This window comes from Papaver somniferum, chromosome 2 (assembly GCF_003573695.1).
Source record: "Papaver somniferum cultivar HN1 chromosome 2, ASM357369v1, whole genome shotgun sequence".
Lineage (NCBI taxonomy): Eukaryota > Viridiplantae > Streptophyta > Magnoliopsida > Ranunculales > Papaveraceae > Papaver > Papaver somniferum.
In genome coordinates this window covers 15,791,005-15,814,536 of record NC_039359.1, presented here as the reverse complement: position 1 = coordinate 15,814,536, position 23,532 = coordinate 15,791,005, and the positions used below count along the sequence as shown (strand labels likewise).

Here is a 23,532-nt window from a genome sequence, read left to right as displayed (position 1 = left end):
TAGATAAATAACCATGCCCGCCCGGCCCTTTTAATTTCATGGATAAGAGATATTCTGGCCCGACCTATACCGTCCCATTTAATAAATAGGTCGGGCCACCCGGCCCGGCTCAATTTACACCCCTAAGAGCGTCCACAATGGTACGATCATAACCAAAGATCAAAGACCAAAACAAACGATCAAATTTGAGAGTAGTCTGGAGTGTGACGTTAAGGCAGTGGAGTATATTTAGTCGAGCGGATGTATAATCTACGCTTGCATGTGGAGCGTTCGTATAATCTTCGTCCCGAAGAGGCGTAGATATAGTTTACGCTGGTTGTGGGGCGTTGGTAAGATACGCTGGTTGTGGGGCGTACATATAGTTAACGCTCGGAGAAGGGACGTAGGTATAATCTACGCCTGGTGTGGCGGACGGGTAAATCAACGCCTCATTCAGGCGTACGTATAATCAACGCCTCTCTCAGGCGTACGTATAATGAACGCCTCTTGTCAGGCGTACTATAGTGTTCGACTTGTATTAACACACGTATCGAGCACGTGTGGCATTAAAGCCCAGACAAAGAGAAACCACCACGTATAGCCCACGTGTTCACTTGGCCTTTACCCTAATCTTCTCCGTCTTCTTCTTTTCTTTTCTTCTTTTCTTTTCTACCTCCTCTTTGTTTCTACCGCCCACAAACACAACTTCTAAACCAACACATCACAGTAACTAGCAGGAAAAGAGAAAAAAAAAACGAGATACTTGATGAATCCGGGTTACAAAAGAGGTATGTTTCTTTTTTCTTAATCTCTTTTGTTTTATCCATATTGTTGTATAATTTATTTAGGGTTTTATTTGTTAAAATTAGTTTATATAAAATTGGGTTTTAACGAACAAATATGAATATGAAATTGATTAAATATAATTGGGTATGTGTGTTTTATGTTTTTAGAGATTAATATGTATGTGAAAAAAACCATATTTGCTGCTTATGTAAATTTGGTTAAAAGAAATTTTAAAATAGTTATAGAAGATCTAATTTGTGGGTGGAATAGATTTAAATTTTTTGGCTACTGTAAAAATTGGTAGTTATGTAGATTATGTGTGTTATATATGTAGAAGAGATGATTTGTACATATGTGAATATGGTTAAAAATAATTGAATTTGTATTGTTTTTTATTGAATTTTGAGGTGATTTATTTTAGTTGTTTTTTGGTTTATTTTTGATGTTCATGTGAATTAGGCTAAAAGATTTTATGAAATTTTGTCAAATATGTACAACACTTAATTTGTGGGTTATATAGATTAATATGTGTTTTTACAATTCACGTGGTTATGCGAAAAATTGTAGTTATGTAAATTTTGTGTGTTACATATGTAGAAGAGCTAATTTATATGTATGGAATTGATTTTTTAGTGATTTTTATGAAATCTTGAAGTGATTAAATTGGGTTGTGGAATCTTGTAATGATTTTCGAAATGCATCGGTGACGATTTAATTTGTGTTCGTAGAATTATAGAATTTGGAATTGATATAGTTTGTGTTAAGGATTTATAGTATTTGGAATATAAATGGTGATGGACTAATAAAAATATGAAATAATGAGGGTTGGTCTTTTAATAATGTAATTGCATCTATCTTGTGTGTGCATAGATGTTGAACGGGGATTTGCGTGAACCAATGGCTGGTGATATTAAACTGTTGCTCAAGCAAAACAAAGACCGGGGATTTCCTGGGATGCTGGGTAGTCTAGATTGCATGCATTGGAAATGGGATAAGTGTCCATCGGCAGAATCCGGGGCTTACACCGCGTATAAAGGGAGCGAAAGTATCGTGTTGGAGGTAGTGGTGTCGTATGACCTATGGTTTTGGCATGCTTTTTTTGGTATTCCCGGCTCTAACAATGATATTAATGTTATGAACCGTTCATATGTTTTTCGAAGTCTTGTAACAGGAAAAGCACCGCCGGTGAGCTATGAGGTGAACGGACATTCATATGATATGCCGTATTATCTAGGTGATGGTATAAACCCAGAGATTCCTACTATTATTATGGCCATTAAACATCCTGTTGGTAGGAAAAAGGAAATATTTTCATCGATGCAAGAGGGTGCAAGAAAAGATGTTGAACGGGGATTTGGTGTACTTCAACAACAATTTGGAATCATCAAACAACCTGCAAGAATGTGGAATCCAGATGTGCTTGCCTATATCATGAAAACCTGTATTATCTTACATAATATGATAGTCGAGGATGAGCGTCTACCCGGTGACTGGCCACATGCTTATGAACAACGTAGCAACGCAGCACCAGTTAATATATTAAGAGGCAATAGTGACGAGTTTTCCCAAATTAGAGTTGAGCAACGCCGACGTGCAATGCGTAACAAAGATGCACATATTCGCTTGCGTGATGACTTGATCGAATATATATGGGTAGAATATGGGAATTAAAAATTGTCGTTTGTCATTTCCTTTGTATGTTAACTTTGGATAATAATAAAATAATTAACTTTGGACAAATGATTTTGTTGTACGTTCTATTATCTCTTTGTATGTAACCATCCTCAAGTTTTAATTAAGGTCGTATGTTTCAAAAAAAGTAGAAATTTAATTAAAATCAACGGAAGTAAACTTAAAATCCAAAAATTACATAATAATACGGCTAATTGTTCAGATAAAAAGAAATATTAAAACATAATAATACTAATAATACTACTAATCACTAAATAGGAGAAATAAGTAAGGTTTGAACTATTCCTCCTTTGTGTTAAGATTGGTTTCTTTTATTCCGAACTATGTCCGCCCTGCGAAGTTGGAAGTACTCTTGTTGTACAGGTTCCATTTTTTGAAGATCCATCATAATGATGCGAAATTCTTCGTCTTCAGCTTGCTTGGCTATTTTTGCCGCATGTTCAGCTTGTTTTGCTGCAAACTCTGCTGCTCTTTGTTCCATCTTGAATCTTGATTGTGCTTGGTAATGAGTATTGAAATTTTGTTGTTCTTTAGTAATTATTCCCATCAATTCCTCTTGGTGACTGGATCTCTCTCTCCCTGTTTTCTTCAATCTTTTTGCTGCTTTTTTCCCCATCTTACGGAGATATGTGTTCTCTATGTCTCCCCCATCTGTGTCGTTACCAGTCTCTCCTTGGGTTGTTGTTTGCGGTCCTTCCTCATCTTCCTCGTTATTCTCATAAGTGTCCAAATCGTGAGTCGTATCGAATACAAAAGTCGATCGCCGATTATATTTTATATTTTCTAACACAATTGGATAGCACTCTTCGTACTTAAATTTTTTCCCGTCGTTGCATTCCTTGAACCTCTTGTTCACTTCTTCAAGTTGTTAATGTTTTTAAAAACACTTAAGTACATGGGCTCTTATTAAATATTAGAAAATAATTGTTCAAAAAATCAAGAATGCTTACCTTCTTTTCAGGACCCCATCCAGTATGATATTCACCTTCCACTTTTGCCTCTTTTGCCGAAAATAACGCCACATCTTTACTTATTCCCTGATATCGTTTTTGCCAGGAACTCCAAGACCGCTCTGGATTATTAGATAAATGAAGTTCAATATCATCCTTGATACGAGTCCACAATGTCGCCTCTGATTGATCAGCTCCAACACTAGGATCTTGAGATATAGATAAATGAATTTTATACATTGTTACATCTTCGATTGTCGTAAAATTTGGACCTCGTGCTGTTCTTGGTGCCAAAGTAAGCGAAATGCAGAAAAATTTCCAAATGATTTGAAAGCAGAAATAATATTTCTTCTTATTGGTGTGATAGATAGTTTGAAGTATTAGTTATGGGAAAATGTTACAGGATTTCATGTGTATATATAGGTGTTTCCTCGGAAATTTCCAACGTTCGAAAATGTCTTCCAAACTTTCCAACGTTCCAAATTACCCAACGTTCGATTTTCTTCAACGTTCGAATTACCAACGGTATAAAAAAATTTCAAAAACAAATTTGTCTAATAACGTTTTAAAATTTTCTTTTAAACTGAAGCTTTAAATGGGGCGGAGCTATTAAGTCCGCTCAACAACAGGCGTTAACTATACATACGCCGGGCTGGGGCGTTGATATAATCTTCGTCTCACTGGGGCGTAAAGTTTATGAACGCCTGGCGTGGGGCGTAAACTTTAGCAACGTCCCATCGGACGAACATTTCAGCAATGCCTGAATGAGGAGTAACTTATATACACGCCTCTTTGTGGGGCGGTGACTTTACGTACGTTTCACAACAGGCGTAGTTTATATACACGCCCGATGACAAACGGTGATTATACATTCGCTCCACTATATATAGTTTTGGTCTTGATCCCAGACCAAATATGATCCGGAATTTAGTTATGGTCCAGCTTTTAATCTTTACTCCGTCCCGCTGCGTCTCGTCCCTGGACCATAATTATAGGTTTGATCGTCCACTACAGTTGCTCTAAGGAGAGCAGTGGTTTTCGAACAAATTCTACAGGTGAGATTCTCCAGGAAGTCACGTTGCTTTCTTTTTTAAGGTGAGCTATGGATTAACTGCATTTTCTTATCCTGTGTGTGCACTTCAACCAATCCCATGTAGCAATCTGGGTACCCCAAGTGTTTCCCAGGTGGTAAATATAAAGTTATTGGGCATTCACGGTATCCCAGTTGACTCTCCCAGCTGCAGTTCTAGCCTTCTCTTTCTCTTCGACATGAAAATTCTCTGACTTATCATCTCTTCAGGAAAAAAACTATCAGGGGTTTTAGAGAAATAGGTACCGCAGAAGGCCGGAAATATGTCTAATTTAGAAAATGAATCAGGATTTAATTACTGGTTTCAATGGCAAGTTCCAGTATGTGCATTAATCATCATAATTCCACCAATTATATCTCTAGTGTTGATTTATAAATCGAGAAAATCACCTTTAAATGTTTATGATCTATGGGTTCCTTGTTGGAAAAATCTTAATCCAATATGGATGTTGATTTATAGAGCTTCGGTGGTTTTTATCATGTCTTGTTTCTTATCTGTGGTTATCAACATACATGGAGCTTTTGCATTCTACTTCTACACTCAGTTAAGTTTAACTCTAAAATCATTTTTTTACTTGATTTAGTTATTTATGAAATTTTTTTTTTTGTTTTTATGATAATGTCTCAATTCTGATAATGTTTGTGGGTTTAGTTCCAAATAAGAGATCATCAAATAGTTTAGAAGAAACTCTTGGATGGATATGATTTAGTAGTTCAAATGTAGCAGATAGCGTTTAGCCAGTATAAAGTCCAAATGCGTGATGGGCAACTCTTTTATTGACCGAGTTGTTGAATTGAGCTTCTATATGCATAATGCCTGCTGGCCTAACATCCCTTTGTATTTAGAATTCAGCTGTCGACGGCTATGTCAATGTCCACTGGTAGTTGTCACTTGTCATGAGCATAGTCAGTCTCTTTTAGATAGTTCTGTGTAATCTGGATTCAAATGTCTTGTGATCTTTACTTCGTATTATTTATCTATTTACAGGTGGACTTTCGCGTTAGTGATTTTATATTTTGTGGTAGGTTCTTCTCTGGATAACTCATTTCTTATCAATAACAAAGATCTTGTGTAAAGTAAAGTATTTTAGTTTTTAAGCTTCATGTGTTTATATATGTAGTTGGGAACCATTTTCTCCGCTCAGGGATGTTGGGTGTATTTAAAGACATCTAAGGCCGAAAATGAGGAAGGCAGTGAATTTTTGAAAAGGGAAGGGGATGAGACCGAATCTAATGCAAAGGCGAGTTCTGGGTTAAAAAAGGGTCTTAATAAATTGATGAAAACTCATCATGATTGTATAGGGAGCAAGCGAAATGCTAGGTTTGGGGGTTATTTGATGCTAACTGTATATCAGGTTAATTTGTCTAACTTCCTGTTTCTGTATTGCTATTTGAGATCATATTTGCATATGCTTCTATCATAATCCCATCATTTTGAGATAATAAACTTATTTGAACAGACTAGTGCTGGTGCTGTGTTGCTGACGGACATTGTCTTTTGGTGCATTCTCGTACCATTTCTCACAGCTGATACCTTCAGAGTGACCCGGGTGACTATTCTATTCCTTATTAGAATGCTGACCTTAACATATTGTACATATTTTTATTATAAAACTGCACCATCATGTTGATTAATTTGGTAAATGGTATCGTCTAGATTTAGAGCGGTTAGTATCTTAGCTTGTCGATTTTCAGTACATATGTGCATAACCGAAGTTTGTTGCTAAATATAGTTTTGTCACTTGCAACAGTACATGGCTTGCATGCATTCTCTAAATTTCGTGTTTTTTCTACTCGACGTCGCTCTCAACAAACTCGTAAGTACAATGCGGAAAATTGCTCCAAGGAAATCCATCGATATGGTTAACCTTAAGCAATTCCCGGTGATCCCTTATTTTATTATTGTTCTTTACTCCTAGTCTTTTCGATTACTGATTGTTTAGTTGCCCTAATGTGTAGCCATTCCATTCATTTGGACTGGTCTATTTTTTGATCTGGAGCGGTGCGTACACAGTTTTTCAATGGATTCTTCATGCTTGTGGTTTTACATGGTAAGCTTGTAAATCTCTCCCTAAACAAGTTTCCATGTATACTCACAAGTCAGAAGCTCAATAAAGTGTTGTTGTTTTCTCCTCTCGTCTTTGGTTGCCTCGTTATAGGTGGCCTTATCCTTTCCTCGAGCTCTCAACTCCGTGGGCACCTCTTTGGTAAGTGAATGAAACTTGTCTCCTATATACTTGACTTTTAACTTTCCCTTTGCTTTCTCACTCTGGGGGCTCACACCATATCCTTTGACAGGTATTTCGCACTGACTCTAGTTCATATCCCTTGCTACAGTATTTCCCCCATGCTTATTTGGGGTCATCACAGGGCTTAGTTTAGCATATTATGTATAAACCACTCACTGTCAAGGGATTGATTCTTTAGGCACAATAGAACTCCATCATGAAACTGCTCCATGATATACAAGGGTCCACGGATGAGAATTCAAGTTGAAAATAAATTTTATGTTGGACCAGCCACTAATATAAAATGGCTAAATTTATTTGCAATTTCTAAGTAGAAATGTAATGTAACACATTCTGGTAAGTTATGTGTCTAAACTGCCGTCTCTCCCACTCTCAGATTTCTATCTTTTACAACTGCATTGACCAATTGAAGTGTTCAGTTGAGAAAACAAGGTTTTTCAGGAAGAACCTGTGGCAATGTTAACATGCTAAGAGTTGCACTGGTTCAATTGGCTAGAAGTGAGACTGTGGTCTGTGGATATCTCCTGAACTCTGTTTTCCAGAATCCTATTTGGGGTAGACAGTCTATGTCTGCTACTCCGCATAAAAAGGACCCGGGACTAGGACTTGGTAACCTCCTGCTGAAGGGCTTGTATAAGTAAATTTTGAGTCAATTTTGATGACTCATCTGCAGTGTACCAACGCTAGCAGACCCAAGGGCAATTCAAGAAGAAATTAGATGGAAGGAGGTTGGCAAAAATACAGGCTATGTTAATAAGCAATTATTTTCAAATCAGCCATGTTAATAGCTCATCCCAGGAGGAGGTGGTGGATTAGTACTGAGTATATGTTGAACTGCGCATTCGAAGGACGGAAAACGGAAATTAGTCGTAACCTATTAAACTCTTGTCCCTGGTTCTGAAATGAAACTTTCAAGAGTGGAACGCAATTAGGAGAAAGATGGAAGACACAAGTATTTTAGTCAGCATACATAAATCTTATGTGAAAGAACTAATCACCAAGCGCCAAAAGATGAGAGAAACTTGAGTTTTGTTCATCTAATTATCTTCCATATCTTTAACCGAGAATACAAAAGATGAGAGAAACTTGAGTTTTGTTCATCTAATTATCTTCCATATCTTTAACCGAGAATACGTAATCTACTAATCATCTTAGACTGTGAATAACGGAAACATACCAAAGAGTCAAAGATCGAGGCATAGCCACTAGCAAAGCAAAGAAGAACCCATAAGAATAACTCCGGCCAGGGGAAACTAGTTCACTCTCATTCTTGGATGTTCCAAATATAGCCAATAATAAACCTTAAAGTTGTTTGTCCTGTTCAACTGAAGATTTTACTAACTCTCCAAAGTAATGCACAGAAGCTGGTGAATTCCTAAAAACTACCACAACAGAACGAACAGAAAGCCAACTGCTCTTTGCATTTGAATAGCTTCCATACCTTCCTTGGCCATCTTTTGAGGAAGGTGGGGAAACAATCCTGCTCCACTGACATACCTAACCTCAGCATTGCTCAGTAAAGTACTTTCAACTTGACATCTCTACAGGCACAAATAACATAGGCATAGGAAGTCTCAACATGACATTTTACACAATCTTAGTCTTAGACTACCATAGACAAAAAAAAAGAATCAGACTTCCATTTAAGCTCATTGTGATCAAGCTTTCCTACAATTAATGACTTCTGAACCTTAAGAGGTTATACTGCTCATCAAGTGTTCAGAACTAACAAATAAATGGAGCTACATCTGGCCACACCCAAGTAGTACAATACAATATATACAAAACAATAAGACAGCATTAAACTACAAGATCTGTCTAACAAGTACATATGTGTTCAAGCAGATCACGAGCTACTCAAACAAAAACCTCGAACCCATTCTATGTATCTTAGTTTGTAGACAGTACTCTCTATACCTGAAACTGTTGATGTCACTCATCCAAGCATACAACCAATGCAAGAACCAGACTCTGTACGAAACCATGAATCAACCCCAAAAATAACCAAAAATAATCTGGTAGAAATCACTCAATTGAAGCATACAACCAACACAAAAAAAACACACTACCTGTAAGAAACAGTGAATCAACCTAACCCGTGTAAAATATTTAACTACTAAAATAAATAAAAATAATCTAGTAGATGTAACTAGTATTTCTGTAAATTCATCATTACACGGGGATAAGCTACAACATCAATACAAGGAAGCCAACATAAAAAGAAAATAACAACTCCGAATCTCCTATAAGGTTGACCTTCTCAGAAACTAATTAAGAACTCAAACATACCAAATTGCAAGCTACAAATGATTTATACCAGACAATTACACTCAATATATCACATACTAGACATAAGACCACTAAAATGATAAGACTACAACATCAATCTAAGAACAAGTAGGCCAACCTAAAAAGAAAACATGACAAACTTCCTATCACCCACACGGCATACAATCCAAACATAAGCTAAAACAAATATTATTACATTCAACAGCACTAACCATTCATCCCCATCAATTTGATATTTTCAAACCCAAATTCTTACTAAACTAGCTCACTATTTTTCAGTTCTAAGACACTATGTACTACTAAGTAGGTTCATATCCTCACAAAACCCAGATTTTTCAGTAACACAATGCACTAATAGTCAATTCATATCCTCATTTAACCCCATCCAATTTATGTTATCAAACAACTAAAACAAATGCAAACCAAATAATACACAACCTAAAACAGAACCCAGATTTTTCAGCGAAAAATGACAATGTCCTACTAGTTAATTCATATCCACAATTCATCTATATCGATTAAGTTAATAAAGACCAAAAAAAAACACAACCGAAGGTAACTAAACATTCTCGCAAAACACAGATTATCTATAACATACTTATCAGCAGTACTACACTTTGCAGTCCTACATAGATCATTTATTCATAATTCATGTATACTACACAACCTAAGGTTTCTCCACATTCTCAAGAAACCCCAGATTTTAAATCTCAAATTTCTTCTCAATACAGAGACAACCAAGCAAGCAATACCCTTATTACTACAATTTGCAGTCACCGAGCATCCATTCGTTCAAGTATATACAACAGAGAACACTTAATATTAAAACCCCTATTGTAGCCAATCATTTAATGAGTTGGTACAAACTTACAAACCTCCCTGGATTGACTACACCAGTAAAGGAAACTTACAAGTAAAGAAACAATTATCATTTAACCGTAAAAATAACAACCAGAACCACCAAAATCAGACTACACCCACAATAATCAACAGCAAACATATTCAGCCACGATAATCAGATTTGTCTAAATTGAAGCACATAATCTATTCGTAGTGAGTCATAATAATAACCTCCATTTAACAAAAAAAGAACATAATATCTTATCATAAAAGGTTCTGAAATTGAAATTAACCAACAAGAAAAATCTTTAAATCCCTAAAAACAACCAAATAAGAAACCCTCTTAACAAAACTCCATATTACTAAAGAGTAACCATGACTTACTCTTGTCCAGCTTGCTGGTAAACGTAAGTCAAACCACACTTACCGCAGTAGTGACGGTCAAAATGATTAGCCATGAAAGTTCCAGCACCACACTCAGAATTAGGACACTCCTTTCTCAACCTCTGAACCTTTCCAGAATCATCAACTTTGTAGAACTGAAGAACCGCGAGCTTAACCTTCTTATGCTTATGCTTGATCTTCTTTGGCTTAGTATAGGTCTTCTTCTTCCTCTTTTTAGCTCCTCCCCTCAATCGAAGAACCAGATGAAGAGTCGATTCCTTCTGGATGTTGTAATCAGCTAGAGTTCTTCCATCTTCAAGTTGTTTTCCAGCGAAAATCAAACGCTGTTGATCTGGTGGGATTCCTTCCTTATCCTGGATCTTAGCCTTGACATTGTCGATCGTATCAGAGGATTCAACCTCGAGGGTGATTGTTTTCCCTGTTAGGGTTTTCACGAAGATCTGCATCTTCGCGGAGGCGACTCAAACTAGGGTTTCAGTTTCTTATCTCTTGCGGTGTGATATGGAAATGAGATTTTAGGGTTTCTTCTTTATATATAGTGTGTTGGTTCTGAGTTTACTCGGTTCTCGGATGTATCCCATTTTTTAAGTTACGCATAAAATGGTTCGGTTCTTGCTCGTGGAACCAAAAGATGAGACATACCAATACCAAATCCGAGGGTGACGATTCACTGGATCCTTTCGTTTTCGTCATCAATTGGGTCTGACTCATTTGCAATCTTGCTAATCTGACTCTGACTCGCACGCAAGTCTTGCTATTCTAAATCTGACTCGTTAAGTGTGAGTATGCATACTCTTGCTTACATTGGAAGTTGAATTGATTGCACACAGAGCCAAGCTGAGTCAGAAACCGTTAATTTCAATCGGAGACCTTCTAGTCTAGACTGTCACGGAAATTCCACAAAAAAAAAAAACTCAGGAAATATGAGTCTGACTCGTCAACCTTGAGTGAAGGGGTCATTCAGAGTTCAGATTACACACATTCCAAAACGCGAAAGTTTAAACAGGAAAAGAAGAGACACCACCGAAGTTAGCCAAGAAGCTTAAGCTGTTCAATATGAAGATTGAATGTATTCTGAGTAAATCAATTATTATGTTACAAAGTGTCCGAAACCAATCAAACAAGAAAGAATATCACTCTAAGAAGTTTGAAAGAATGAGATGAGATAGTTCTCGGAATTACTTAAAACCACGCAAGAAAATTGTTACCAAACTGCATAAAGAATTTCAATCTGTAACTCTACTACATTCGGTACAGTACACATTTGGTGGTTACAAATTTTGGAAGTGTGAAGTGTACTGAGGAAATGCAGTTAGGAAATCGTTGACAGTCTGAGCAGGCAATATATGTCCTTTTATGAGAACCTGGTGGTATCTCTCTATAAGAGAAAGCACTGCACTTTGAGGATCAACTTCGCCGAAAACACCTGCATGAATAGTGCGGAAAGAATAAAAATAAGGAATACAAAATTTGGTCATGTTCTGTTGTCCATGGTGAGTAAAAAATTAAACAACTTATGGGAATAGAATCATATGGACTTACCCAACTCAATGTCCTCCTGGCATTGACCTTCAATATCATCATCTTCTGTAATTACTGCACTTTCCAAGTTAAGAGCTTCAATGGCATACCGTTCCATGAACTCTTCTTCTGTTTCTTCAAGCTCCTCATCTTCGGAATCCTGAGCAAAATCACAGAGGAACAGAAAAAGTTTAGTAGTTTATCATGTGTGAGATATTCAGATAGTTGAAACAAAGAAGCAAGGCAACATAAGAAAAAAAGGTGACCACTGCACCTCATCATCATCTTCGGTCTTGTCGCCGCCGTCATCATCATCATCATTATCTGCGTCATCATCCTCATTTTCGTCGTCTTCTACGTCATCTTGGTTAAGTTGTAAGGTGGCTTCCAATAATGAAACAAAGCAATTTTGCAGCAATCTACTGTCTGGGTTACCAGCAAAACATACAACCAGTCGCTCGACAACCTTTGTCAGTGTCATAACTAACAGGAACAAAAAAGAAAACAATGATCAGATGTTTCCGATTAAAGGCCATTGAATCAGTAGTCTACTATATTTGTAACCTCGAAAATCAGGAGACTCAAAGTAGGTTAGACACCATTAATCAGATCATGTCCTAGTGCTCACTGAAGAATCTACACTTTTTTGCTATGCAAATGCTTACCAAGTAATTTAATCTCCGAGCCAGCTGATAGAGCTGGTTCAAAATCTTCCGAGGCAATATGCATTAAAGCAGACACCCAAACAGTAAAGCCGTTCTCCATAGCCTTCTCTAAAATCTTTTCCACCAAACTGGGGTCACACAAATAGCAAGATGATAAAAGAAGCAATAGAGGCTTCCACAGTGGAACTGGCTTGCTTTGAATATCTTTAAAACGAGAGAACGCCACCTGACTAGAAGCAATTACCAAAGACTGCTTGACACCTTCAGCTTCAACTGAGAACGTTGCAATATGCAGTAGAGAATGCATGCATGAACAAGCCCTCCAAGTTGCAGACGGGTATTCAGAGATGGCTCCATATACGAAGGCACCAATCCCTTCAACTATAGAACTACTGTGAACTGGTGGGGCTGGAGGAGATGGTACGCTTCCAACAATGAAGTTCTTTATTTCACATTTTCTGTGTAAGTTGATAACTTCTGCAATGCATTCGAAGATTGACAAATCTTCAAGTTCTTCCCAAGCATGCCAATCCGCAATAACACCAGCCCAAACCTTCAACAGTTCTGATACTTTAAGATCTAAGACTGTATTGCTTTTATCCACAGATCTCACAATGAACCAGAGCAATTTTGATGCATCACCTATGCATGATGAAGGGGGCAACGAGGAAATCTCTCCATCCTGTACACCAAAGCTCGGGGATAAAAGTCAACAAGAAAGCAAGATCCTAACCATACTTTAAAAATCCAGAAGGTCTCATGCACTCATAGATCATAATCAAACATTTGAGTATTGTAGTGACGGAAAAAAAATATATATACTCCTCAAAAATAAATATACACCTCAGTATATATTTAATAAGAGACTGTAAGAAATTCCTGCATTATCTTTCGATTTAAATATAGAGAATTTCGCAAATAATATATGCCAAACTCACCACTAGCTGCACAGGATTGAGCCAAGCCTGCTGTAAGAGAACTGAAAATGCTCTTGCAATAGTAGAACGACCAGATATCCACTCGTCACTTGATTCGTCCTCTTCAATTTCTTCTGGCTCAGAATCCTCCCACGTCTGAGCGATAACAGCTAATGCGGCAAATCCCCGTTCCACTACCTGTCATATATCATTTTTTTACCATGTTAACTTTCAGAAGATCAATTTGTCCAGAGTTGCTTGTATTCTTGTCAGATAAAGACTAATGTGGCGTTTGTTTTTTCCTGACTCAATTGACCCATCAGAATCTGACTTATCACATCTGACTCTGACTTAATATATTAAACTCAAGCAGAGAAAACTTCGAATCCAGTCAGATATGTTCCCAACGAGTCAGGTACCTGACGTGAATACCTCTGAGTCAGAGTTATGAGTTGAGTTTGACATTGGAGCCGAGTCAGGGAAAAATAAACGGGGTTAAATGGATATCTCCCACGTGAACCCATTTATTTGTTGCTCTTTTCTCATTTTCATGTTATAGAATCATAGCTACAAAAATATTAAGCAATGTAATCTTTATTACAGCCAAATACAAGAGGATCACAGGTACCTGAGGCCATGGCTCTGGAGTTGGAGGTATGTGCTTTGAAATTGTCTGCACTAGGGATGATACAACATATTGAATGTGGATAGCAACTCCTCCGTCTCCCACCTCCACTAGAGTACGCAACAGATCGAACAAATTGGAAGAATCACTGTCGTCTACATTATCAATATTGTTAACCACAACTTGCAAGACTGGCAACCACTCAGGTGGAAAGTAGTCATTCTGTGGAAAACACAAGGAGATATTAAGATAAAGTGAGAGGAAAGAAAATTATTATTATATTACATAAAAAGAACTGAGTTATAATATGGCTCCCTACTTCAAGAAGCTCAGCAATAGCCCCGGCAGCGGAAGCTCGGACAGGATAACATGAGACATCTTCCATATCAGGAATAACTAATGCTTTTAGCAAGGCCTCATACACCTCAGCCTCCATTTCCTAACCAAGAAATAATCCAGTTAATGAATAGCAGTCCCCCTACCAATAAGTGCACCGTTGAAAGGGCACTTCCGTGAGAACACACAAGTGACCCACAAAATTATTTAGGAAAGATAGTAGTATATGCAAGTAAGGAAACTAAAATAGTGTGAAAGAAATGAGTAGGAAGGACGCACTTCAGGAAGACAGTTCGCAAGTTCTCCGAGTACCCAGTTTGCATTGGCAACTAAGTAGGGTACACATGGAAATAGCGAATATACTGGCAGCACCCGACTACGGAGCAGATTAGTTGTGTAAAAAGGACTCCGCTCTCTTAGGAACTGCACAAACACTGGTGGAGTTAAATCTTGGAGTCATTTACAAGACCTCAACGCAGCTAAACTGCCAACATGAAAGATATCTTACATCTTGCAGGCAACCATAAGCCATCAGAACGCCGTAATAACTGCCAAGGTCAAAGGAGAAGCTCAATGAAACATGAGAGAGAGAGAGAGAGAGAGAGAGAGAGAGAGAGAGAGAGAGAGAGAGAGAGAGAGAGAGAGAGACGAATATTAACAATCCTCACTTGTAATAAGGAGAAGAACCGGACGGAATCTGGAACCTTGACAAGAAGGGTAGCACTAACAAGTCCCCAATGGAACTGGCTTGTGCTTTTCCCTTACTTTTGTCACCTTTCTTGCGTTTTGTTGAGGATGAAGAGGCTGTCGGAGGTCCCTGTAGCCAACAAGAGACAGTCCTTTTCAGTCAGAATTCAAGTAAATGATGAGATTCCAATTACATGTTTCTGATAGACTTTCAAAACAAAAAAAAGGCCAATTTCCTTCTTGTGAGCATTAAGATAGCGTAATATCAAGGGAGAACATCTACCTTCGCCATCGTAATAACACCGAGTAAGTTAATTGCACTTTTCCTCGCCGTAAAATTCCCATCCATAAATTTCTGATTCAAGTCATCCGAATTAGAAGTGATAAAAAGGCAATAAGTGTAAGGCGAAAATGATTCCAGTAGAAAGACAGTAATAAAGTGAGTTTCATACCAAATCAGATGGAAGATTCTTGCTCATATACTCGTCTGCGTCCTCTTCCCACTCTAAGATATCCTAACAAAAGCAATATTAAGCATAACACTGGTGAATTAGTAATCTAGCTCAGCTCAGGTTCACATATGTGGAGCACAGACATACTCTACAAATTGCCTGTTCCACAAGGAAAGCCAAACAATAAAAACCAAAAAAGCTTTGGTGTCAAACATGTGGAACTGCAAGTCAACGTTAAGCTATACTCTCTCACCTTCTGGTTCATTATTAGAGTTGGGAAGATTGCTGCCTCAAGTAATGAAGAAAAATGGGGTGAAATTAATCTCCATCCCTGCATCGAAATGACAAAGAAAAATCAGAGAGAAGACAGATGAGGCACTTGTGTACACTAGATGGTCATCAAGCAGAAGACGCCATGTAAGCAAAACGCTTATAATAGTAAAAAGCAAGAGATTATATTTTCCTTTCATTTTGTACAGTTGCAAGGAACCAGAAGCGCTTATATTTAGATCAAAAATATTCAGGAATTGGTGTTAATAAATCGCTAAACTCGAGCATAATTATCTTACCGGGCCTGTCCCAAGAACATGTGAAACAACGTCAAAAGCTAAAGCAATAATCCGCTCCGATAAGAAATCAAGCTTCTGCAAAATGAAAATTGCTTGAGAATGCAACACGAAGAGCAATCACCCAGTACTGCAAATATAAGCAGATATTGATATGATGGGCGGAATCCCAACTTGGACACTCCGCCCAAAAAGGGACTGGGGAAGAATCAACTTACACTAATATTACTGCTCTCCTTAACTATTTTGGAGACACAATTGACAATATTAGGCATCAACCTGCAAAAGTTTAGCCGGAAAAGAGAGCCTTTAAGGACTGACAAAGATATTTAAATTGGCCAAATTAAATGAAACAGAATAATTACTTATCGGTGTGCTTCCGATGTCGGGTGATTAAAGCACACAGGATTTGCAAGCTTCTCTTTCCAGTCTTCAGTCTTAGCAAGTAACAATCGTCTAAGCTAGTACCATCAAAGCTAAAGGAATCCAGAATCCGAAATATATCCAGACAAAAAGAAGGCAAAAGAGGAAGCAAATCCACTGGCATATATGACCTCACCTGCAAAACTAACTTACTGTGAATTTTCAATGGGAAAAAAAGACACAAAATTAATGAGAGTAGAAAGAAAAAACATTTTTGGCAATAGATAACAAAGTCAAAGATTTGGCAGCTTACAGAGAAATAAATGCACTTGCATATTATGAAAAGGACTCTTTCAATTTCCATTTCTAGTCCGCCAGGTGCTGACAAAGCCTGTTACATAAACAGTTAAGCCATAGACTCATTGGTACCTCTAAAAAAAAAATGAGATGTAAGACTCAAGTGGCACAGAACCTTTTCCACAAGATGGTGGAATAATGCAAGCAAAGGCACGAGAATTTCCTTTGCTATAAGCTGTAGCTGCTGTGGTACCGGCTCCTTTGGAATTGTGGGGTTTAAGAAATACTGTAGGTTTTCAAATACCAAACGCCGAGTTAGCTAAATTAGCATTTTAAAACAGGAAAATACATTGCTATTAAGTATCTTGTGTTCTTGACTCTTGAGCTGCAGGTCAAATATAACAGAAGATCATCACAGTTTCATACTACTGAATGCATCATTTACATTTTCCATCAGAAGCTCAGTTGGTGAACCATAGTTCAAAAATTACACATGTGCCACATCATTAAGCTTACTATTTAAACCACATCCTCATTGTCGTTAACAGAAGTACCCGCTTTGTTTAACTTAAAGTTATCTTAATTCAAAATATCAACAAATACATATGTAAAGACATTATCACAAACAATAAACTATCCTAGCAATCAGGGAATATCAAAAAGACCTCCAGGTATTGGGAAATCAATATGTTTACCTGAAACGGTCTAATAATAGCTTGAAGAACAGTAAGAGCATTGATAGTACTCCACTGTGAATTTCCACCTTCATTAACGAGATTACTATTTTGTATAACCGATCGCAATTCAGGTACAAGTTCAGGCCATGAATTCTCCTTAATAAACTCATTCACAACTATAAGGCGAAACTACATACACCAAAAAATAAGTCACCAGTCAGATTTCCTTTACCAACAAAGCAATTCTAATTATTTAAAACATAAATTTCGAACAGAAACCTTACAGCTTCAACTAAGATTTTCAATACAGCTGGTTCAGATTGAAGTAAAGCTTGAACAAACCGATTTCTAAAGTCAACACTGGTTTTTGATGAATCAATATGTCGTTTGGTAAAGTTCTTTAAGTAAGTTGCGGCAGCTATTTTCTGCCCTTGACTTTCACCTCCTATCAAACCAAATACGAGATTGATTAAGGATTCTCGGAATTCAAACAAAATTTAAGATCAACTTAGTGAATCAGCTTGAATTTACTTACCAGTAGTAATTGCGATTAAAGCATAAGGAAATTCAGGAAGAAGGGAAAGATGATCTAGGGTTTCGGTTGCAGAAGATATTACTGAATTATCTGGACTTAGAGTTTGATCTAGTAGTTGACTGATTTGGGAAATTAGGGTTCCCATTTTTTAGTTGAGTTTCTGGAGTGAAGTGAGAGAAAATAAATCGGAGAGAAGAGATTGGGCGGGAAAATTATTGATGTCCTTAACTTTATACAAGTGATCTTCGAAGAACACATTTAGGGATATCGTTCGGAAATCTGCACCGTTGATTTGTAAGTAACAGCGCATGTGAAAATGATGCACCAAAAGAAACCCGGCTAGTTTGGGCCTAAGAATTATCTGAAGCCTGACATTTTCTTCTCCAATTTATACCAATGGTTATGGGGCGTCTAATTTGGATTAAAAAGACTGATTTAACCTCAATTGAACCTTAATTCTAACTCATATGGCATAGATATAAATCATTTCTATTTTCAGCTCAATTTAACCTTAATTCTAAAACAAAAACCACTTTTTATTTTCATCTAATTTTTCCAAAATTTATAAACCCTAATTTAAAAAAAAAAAAAAAAAGATTAATCTTTCTTTTCGACTAACACCGATCTTACAAAGGTAAGGTATACTCCCATCAACTCATTTTATTATTAATATTTATTCATTGATTTACACTTTTAAAACCCATTTTTGAAAATCAAAATTTCTGATTTCTACCAAGAATCGGTTTCCGTAGATCCATCATATCCACCGATTCTGGGTTATATTCTCGTTCCATGAAAAATATACATCGGAATCGGTTTATAAGATGATTGCCATTGATCGATTCTGGCTACTAATTTTTTTTGGGTTTGATGCTCTCAAAATAGGTTTATGTATATATAGATTAACTAGTGATTGTGGTCACTCGTCGTTTGAGATTCTCATATAAGTATCGGGATTTGTTTATAAATCTTATCCACCGATTTCTAGGGTTTGATTTTCTGTAGAATATTGACATAATCGGATTACATATATTGTCTTATCTACCGATTTTCTGTATTACATTTATAGCTCTGCAGGTGTCTAGTCTACCGATTGTGTTTCGATTTACTTTTTGTAGTTATGGATTTCAGTCACCTGAACCTTTTTTCTCGAGATTTTCCACAAGAGGATGTTGACAGGCAACTTGGTGTAGTACATGGAAGCATGTACAAGTTCGCGTAAGGCGGGAAGACCAAATTGGAGCATGCATTGGCAATCGGTGACAAGCTTGCATGTGAAGAGCTCATTGAGCTCATCAGATTTTCCAGAAATTTGAGCAGTAAAATTACACGTCGGAGGGCGGATGAAAGAGATATGAATACTTTGTATGCAGAAATACACTTTGGTTTAGCATAAATTGCTGCTACTGCTACTGCTACTGCCAATGCAGGTCTTGTTGTCGTCAATGCTGTTGATGGTGTTGTTGCTGCTAATGCTGGTGGTGTTGGAGCTCAGAATGCTATATACTTTATTATTACCTATTTAAGTTTGAATTATCGTAAGACTTATTTTAAGTTTGATTTTCTAAGACTTTGATATTCAAATATTTCTTTTTATAACGTATTGATTTGACCCTATAAGTGGGACCACCGCCCAATAGCATGTTGCCACCAGAAGCAGAACCCCGGAATATATGTTGGTTGTGCTCAAAAAGTTATGAATCGGTTGACAAGTCCAATACATATATCTTGATTCCGAATAGCAATGCAACGCGGAACGGAAGACTGTGTGGGTTGTAAGAGATGTGAATCCGCTTGTCCAACAGATTTCTTGAGTGTCAGAGTTTATTTATGGCATGAGACAACTCGCGGGATGGGTCTAGATTATTGATACGTTCCTACAACGCACTAGAACGCCCTTGTTGACGATCTTTTACTATGACAGCATCGCGGATGGTGCCACAATCTGTTTTCCGTACAACAATGTGTTGAACTACTTCAACAAGTCTGCGAGTGAGGTATCCAGCCTCTGAATATGGTTTGGATAATTATGATTTTTTTTTATGTAAATTTGGTAAGATGGGTTTATGAATTTAATGCACTTATAGTTCTAGATATAATTATTGTACGCAACGGATTTATGGTACAATTTGTTTTTAATCATGATAAAAAAATACAATTATATAGTCGGTCTATGTTACTACAAATATGAACCGATTTTAGCGTACTTCATCCTCGCATCTGTTTATGTAGGTATTCATGTAATTTGATTCTTCAACCCTTAAAACTGGTACTTTTCTGTGTTTTTTCTAGTCATAATTGGATTACGTACGTATGAAAAAATATGAACCCATTGTGGTCGATGGAAAATTCATCTCTTTTTGTTAATTTTCAGAGCTACAATCGGTAAACGTTGTCAACTATATGTACTGATTCCCTTTGGTACCAACAATAATAGTTCTTTATGGGCATTTACGAGGTTCGGTTGTGCTCAATTATTTAATTTTTTTCGAGAAAACTAGTTGTTGGGGTCTTTCTTTATATAAAAATAGCTAATTCTTAGACCCAATTTTACCCAAACTTGAATATTTTATTCACTCTAACTCCATCCGCTACTCAAACACCACATACTTTCATATACTTTACAAACACACACTTCATACCTCATCAAGCATGTCATCGTTTGATTCAATTGAAGATTTGGCCACAATGAAAACATGGTATGCCCAAAATCGAGTTGTAGATGTCTCCCCCGTAAGGGTAGATCCCAAAACTTCTGTGGAGAAGATATATATCAAATATTTTTGAGATTATGGGAAAACAAGAACTCTTCAGTAAATTCATGATAGGTATTAAGTTATTCGAAATGCAATAGTTGATTTTATAGTTATCCAACAACAGATCTCCAATGGTAGCCGTTTAAGCTTGTTGCTCCAACAATTTGTAAGTATTTCTTGAGTTTATTTTATATAATCTAAGTTATTTGATCTTCCGTTATAACAACACTAACAAATTATGCTTGTGTTTGTGTTTTGGTAGGAGGAAGTCGTGAAAAGGCACTACTTGGAGGAAAAGGGAGAAGCATTCACATTTGATGAAAGCTATCATTTCATGATATCCAAATTCCGGATTACGCCGCGAAATTTATGGTTGGTTTTGTTGAGGCGGACGAAGATTGATAGTTTTAGAAGATTTTGTGTAGATTCTGTGAGTAGATTTCTACGTAAACCCTCACAAGATTATAACTCGTCCACTAAGATCACTTAGGGGTTCAAAGGCTTATTGCACGTGCTAAGTGTATCCATGATGCCTGCGAAAGTGGTTAGATGGAGTTGAAATGAATGGACGTGTCCTAAAAGTATGAATGAATTTTTCTTCTTATGAAAATAATCAATCGGTTTACAATTCGTCAATCGTTTTCAATAATCAGTCTAGTGCATGAACATCCATCGATTATGGGTTGGTGTTTTTTTAAGAAAAAAATATCAATTGTTTTATGGTTTGAAGTTTCATTAATAGTTGATTTCACATTTAATATGATTAATTAACACCTAATATAATTAATTAATACTAATTAATCTGGGGTAAACTAGCCGTTTTAAAAACAATTGGCTATGGGGGTTTTGGAATTCCTATCTAATGATCCATTTTTATCTTGTAGTGATAGACCTCAAATAATTCTTAAAGGCCCCAAACTAGCCCGGCAAAAAAAGACGTAGGTCTACGAGAAAAGGCATGGCAAACCTACCATTGGTTTCTAAAAAAAAAAACTATGTGGATACACCAGAAAATTGCGTGCTTGCCAGTTGCCACTCGAGTTTACAGGATTAAAAAAATTATGCTATAGCGGTAAATTTTACATTGCAACGCGAATTTAAGGTGATCAGTACGTGGGTTTCTGTGAAGACAAACTCATCTTGGATATTTAAATAAATTTTAAATCACATGGTGTTATGTATTGTAGGAAGAATTTTCGGTTAGGATGTAAATTTTGGGTCACACCTATGGCCAACCTTGAGATTTTGCTGCCCTCAAGTCAGAGTAAAATTGTTACCCCCTTGGGCCACCATGTTATTTTCTTGTCAGAATACTGTATTCTCGTCGTAAGTAACATTTTGGTTACCAGAAGAATATTGGCCATGAGGCCCATCTTTGTCACAGATGAAAACCTTATGTTATTGGGCCAACCTTTTAACCCATGATACCAAAATTAGGCCAAGGTGCAATTTTAGGATAACGATTCATGTTAAGGGTTGTGTGATAATTATTTTATATCATGGGTAGATTTTAGTCGAAATCCTGACCATTGCATTATAAAGCAGACTTTGGATCAACCGAGTGAATTTTAAGCATTGAAGCCGAAGGGATGAGGATACCAAATATACCATCAATTTTGTTGCTTATTGTTAGAGCACTGCTCGGTCGAACTCGTAAGCGTTGCTATTTCAAGCTTGTTTATCTAGTTTAGCTGCCAAAACTATAAGTCTTGATTTCTAGTCTACTTATAACTAAGTCTCGGATTAGGATAGTAAGTGTAGTTGATTTACAGACTCCACGGCGTTCATCATGTAAAGACGAATAACTACTCGAGGAACTGGTGGAACTTCATCGACAAAAAGATATGTGGAGACTTGAACTTATCTATCACTCAAAAGTCTATCTATTCTATCTCCTATCTTGAGACAAAAGTCGTATTGTTATATAGACTTCGATTATACATGTTTGCTATTTCGAGCCGAGTTTATCTCGCTTATCTATTTCTCGAAATATGTGTTGGTAAGCTTTCACTTTGGCCAAGTTCATCTTTACTCGTGACGAAAGGAATGTTGATTATTTAAATAACTTGAAAATCGCTTTGATGAAAAATAGTTTGTGAATAATAACTATATAACATCCTCTAATAAAGTTTCAATGATTGAAATGAGAGTTAACATGTAACCATCTTTGGATATAAACATGGTGTGTTTTCACATTTGTGTAAAAGTACAAAACCGGGAACCCAAAGTATGCGTACTTATACGCGTACTGGCGGTTGTTGGAAATCCGGGAGAGTATGTGTACCCGTACGCGTACTAGCGGAAAGTTCACGTCCTTGAATTTCTGGTGGAGTTTGAAAGTGAAACCAAACCCAATCCGGTTACTTAAGTACGCGCACCTGTTCGCATACTTAGGTAGGGTACTTTCTAAAAGCGGTTTGTTCATGAACTAAAACATTTATATATTAAGGAATGCAATCTTTGCAAACCGTGGCTATAATGTTCATGAATCGATTCAAGTGAATCGAAACCAATTTTGCTTCGATTGTGTCTTGTATACTTCTATGAGATCTAAGCAGTTGAACAACTCTCTAACTAGTTCATTTGAGTCACTTGAACTAGTTATGGTGAAGATGAGTAAGGTTGATATGAAAGTGCTCATATGGCTAACCATTGTTGAACCAACTAAGTGTATACGTTTAGGTACGGTTACTCAAACCTAAATGAAGTTACATTTCATTTGTGTATAACAAGCTAAGTTCAATCTAACGGATAAAATATATTAGCTTGAATCTAATCAGGTTTTCATCTAACGGTGAATATTTAATGCTTTGTTACCAAGGTAACTTAGATTGCAAGCCCTGCTTTGGAGACTA

The 23,532-nt window shown here is 36.9% G+C and overlaps 3 protein-coding genes across 3 annotated transcripts; 1 reads left to right on the top strand and 2 right to left on the bottom strand.

Moving 5' to 3' along the window:
• The first annotated feature begins 4,641 nt into the window (after positions 1–4,641).
• LOC113346999 lies at positions 4,642–7,746 on the top strand. Its single transcript, XM_026590570.1, has 8 exons — positions 4,642–5,041; positions 5,486–5,519; positions 5,619–5,852; positions 5,958–6,047; positions 6,249–6,314; positions 6,457–6,548; positions 6,657–6,704; positions 6,796–7,746. Exons 1-8 carry the CDS (start codon positions 4,761–4,763, stop codon positions 6,872–6,874), a joined length of 924 nt encoding a protein of 307 aa, XP_026446355.1. The 5' UTR covers positions 4,642–4,760; the 3' UTR covers positions 6,875–7,746.
• Positions 7,747–10,083: 2,337 nt separating this feature from the next.
• Positions 10,084–10,792, bottom strand: LOC113347000 (ubiquitin-40S ribosomal protein S27a). The gene has a single exon (XM_026590571.1). The coding sequence runs from the start codon at positions 10,724–10,726 to the stop codon at positions 10,256–10,258; it is 471 nt and encodes a 156-aa protein (XP_026446356.1). The 5' UTR covers positions 10,727–10,792; the 3' UTR covers positions 10,084–10,255.
• Positions 10,793–11,309: 517 nt separating this feature from the next.
• On the bottom strand, positions 11,310–18,133 carry LOC113346997 (importin beta-like SAD2 homolog). Its single transcript, XM_026590569.1, has 21 exons — positions 17,922–18,133; positions 17,671–17,831; positions 17,405–17,575; positions 16,885–16,995; positions 16,726–16,803; positions 16,415–16,608; positions 16,268–16,328; positions 16,053–16,127; positions 15,737–15,814; positions 15,484–15,546; positions 15,315–15,386; positions 15,013–15,161; positions 14,853–14,892; positions 14,624–14,767; positions 14,328–14,447; positions 14,012–14,230; positions 13,405–13,581; positions 12,467–13,148; positions 12,076–12,284; positions 11,823–11,961; positions 11,310–11,706 (listed from the first exon to the last, which is right to left on the bottom strand). The coding sequence occupies exons 1-21, from the start codon at positions 18,064–18,066 to the stop codon at positions 11,552–11,554; spliced, it is 3,243 nt and encodes a 1,080-aa protein (XP_026446354.1). The 5' UTR covers positions 18,067–18,133; the 3' UTR covers positions 11,310–11,551.
• Positions 18,134–23,532: the final 5,399 nt, after the last annotated feature.

Excerpts from the sequence above, each read along its gene's own strand:
- LOC113346999 (XM_026590570.1), top strand. The coding sequence starts at position 4,761 with ATGTCTAATTTAGAAAATGAATCAGGATTTAATTACTGGTTTCAATGG. Across the intron at positions 6,315-6,456 it reads ACGTCGCTCTCAACAAACTC|CCATTCCATTCATTTGGACT; the intron begins GTAAGTACAATG and ends CCTAATGTGTAG. Across the intron at positions 6,549-6,656 it reads CATGCTTGTGGTTTTACATG|GTGGCCTTATCCTTTCCTCG; the intron begins GTAAGCTTGTAA and ends GCCTCGTTATAG.
- LOC113347000 (XM_026590571.1), bottom strand. The coding sequence starts at position 10,726 with ATGCAGATCTTCGTGAAAACCCTAACAGGGAAAACAATCACCCTCGAG.
- LOC113346997 (XM_026590569.1), bottom strand. The coding sequence starts at position 18,066 with ATGGGAACCCTAATTTCCCAAATCAGTCAACTACTAGATCAAACTCTA. Across the intron at positions 17,576-17,670 it reads TGAAAATCTTAGTTGAAGCT|TTTCGCCTTATAGTTGTGAA; the intron begins GTAAGGTTTCTG and ends TGGTGTATGTAG. Across the intron at positions 11,962-12,075 it reads AGACCGAAGATGATGATGAG|GATTCCGAAGATGAGGAGCT; the intron begins GTGCAGTGGTCA and ends GATTTTGCTCAG.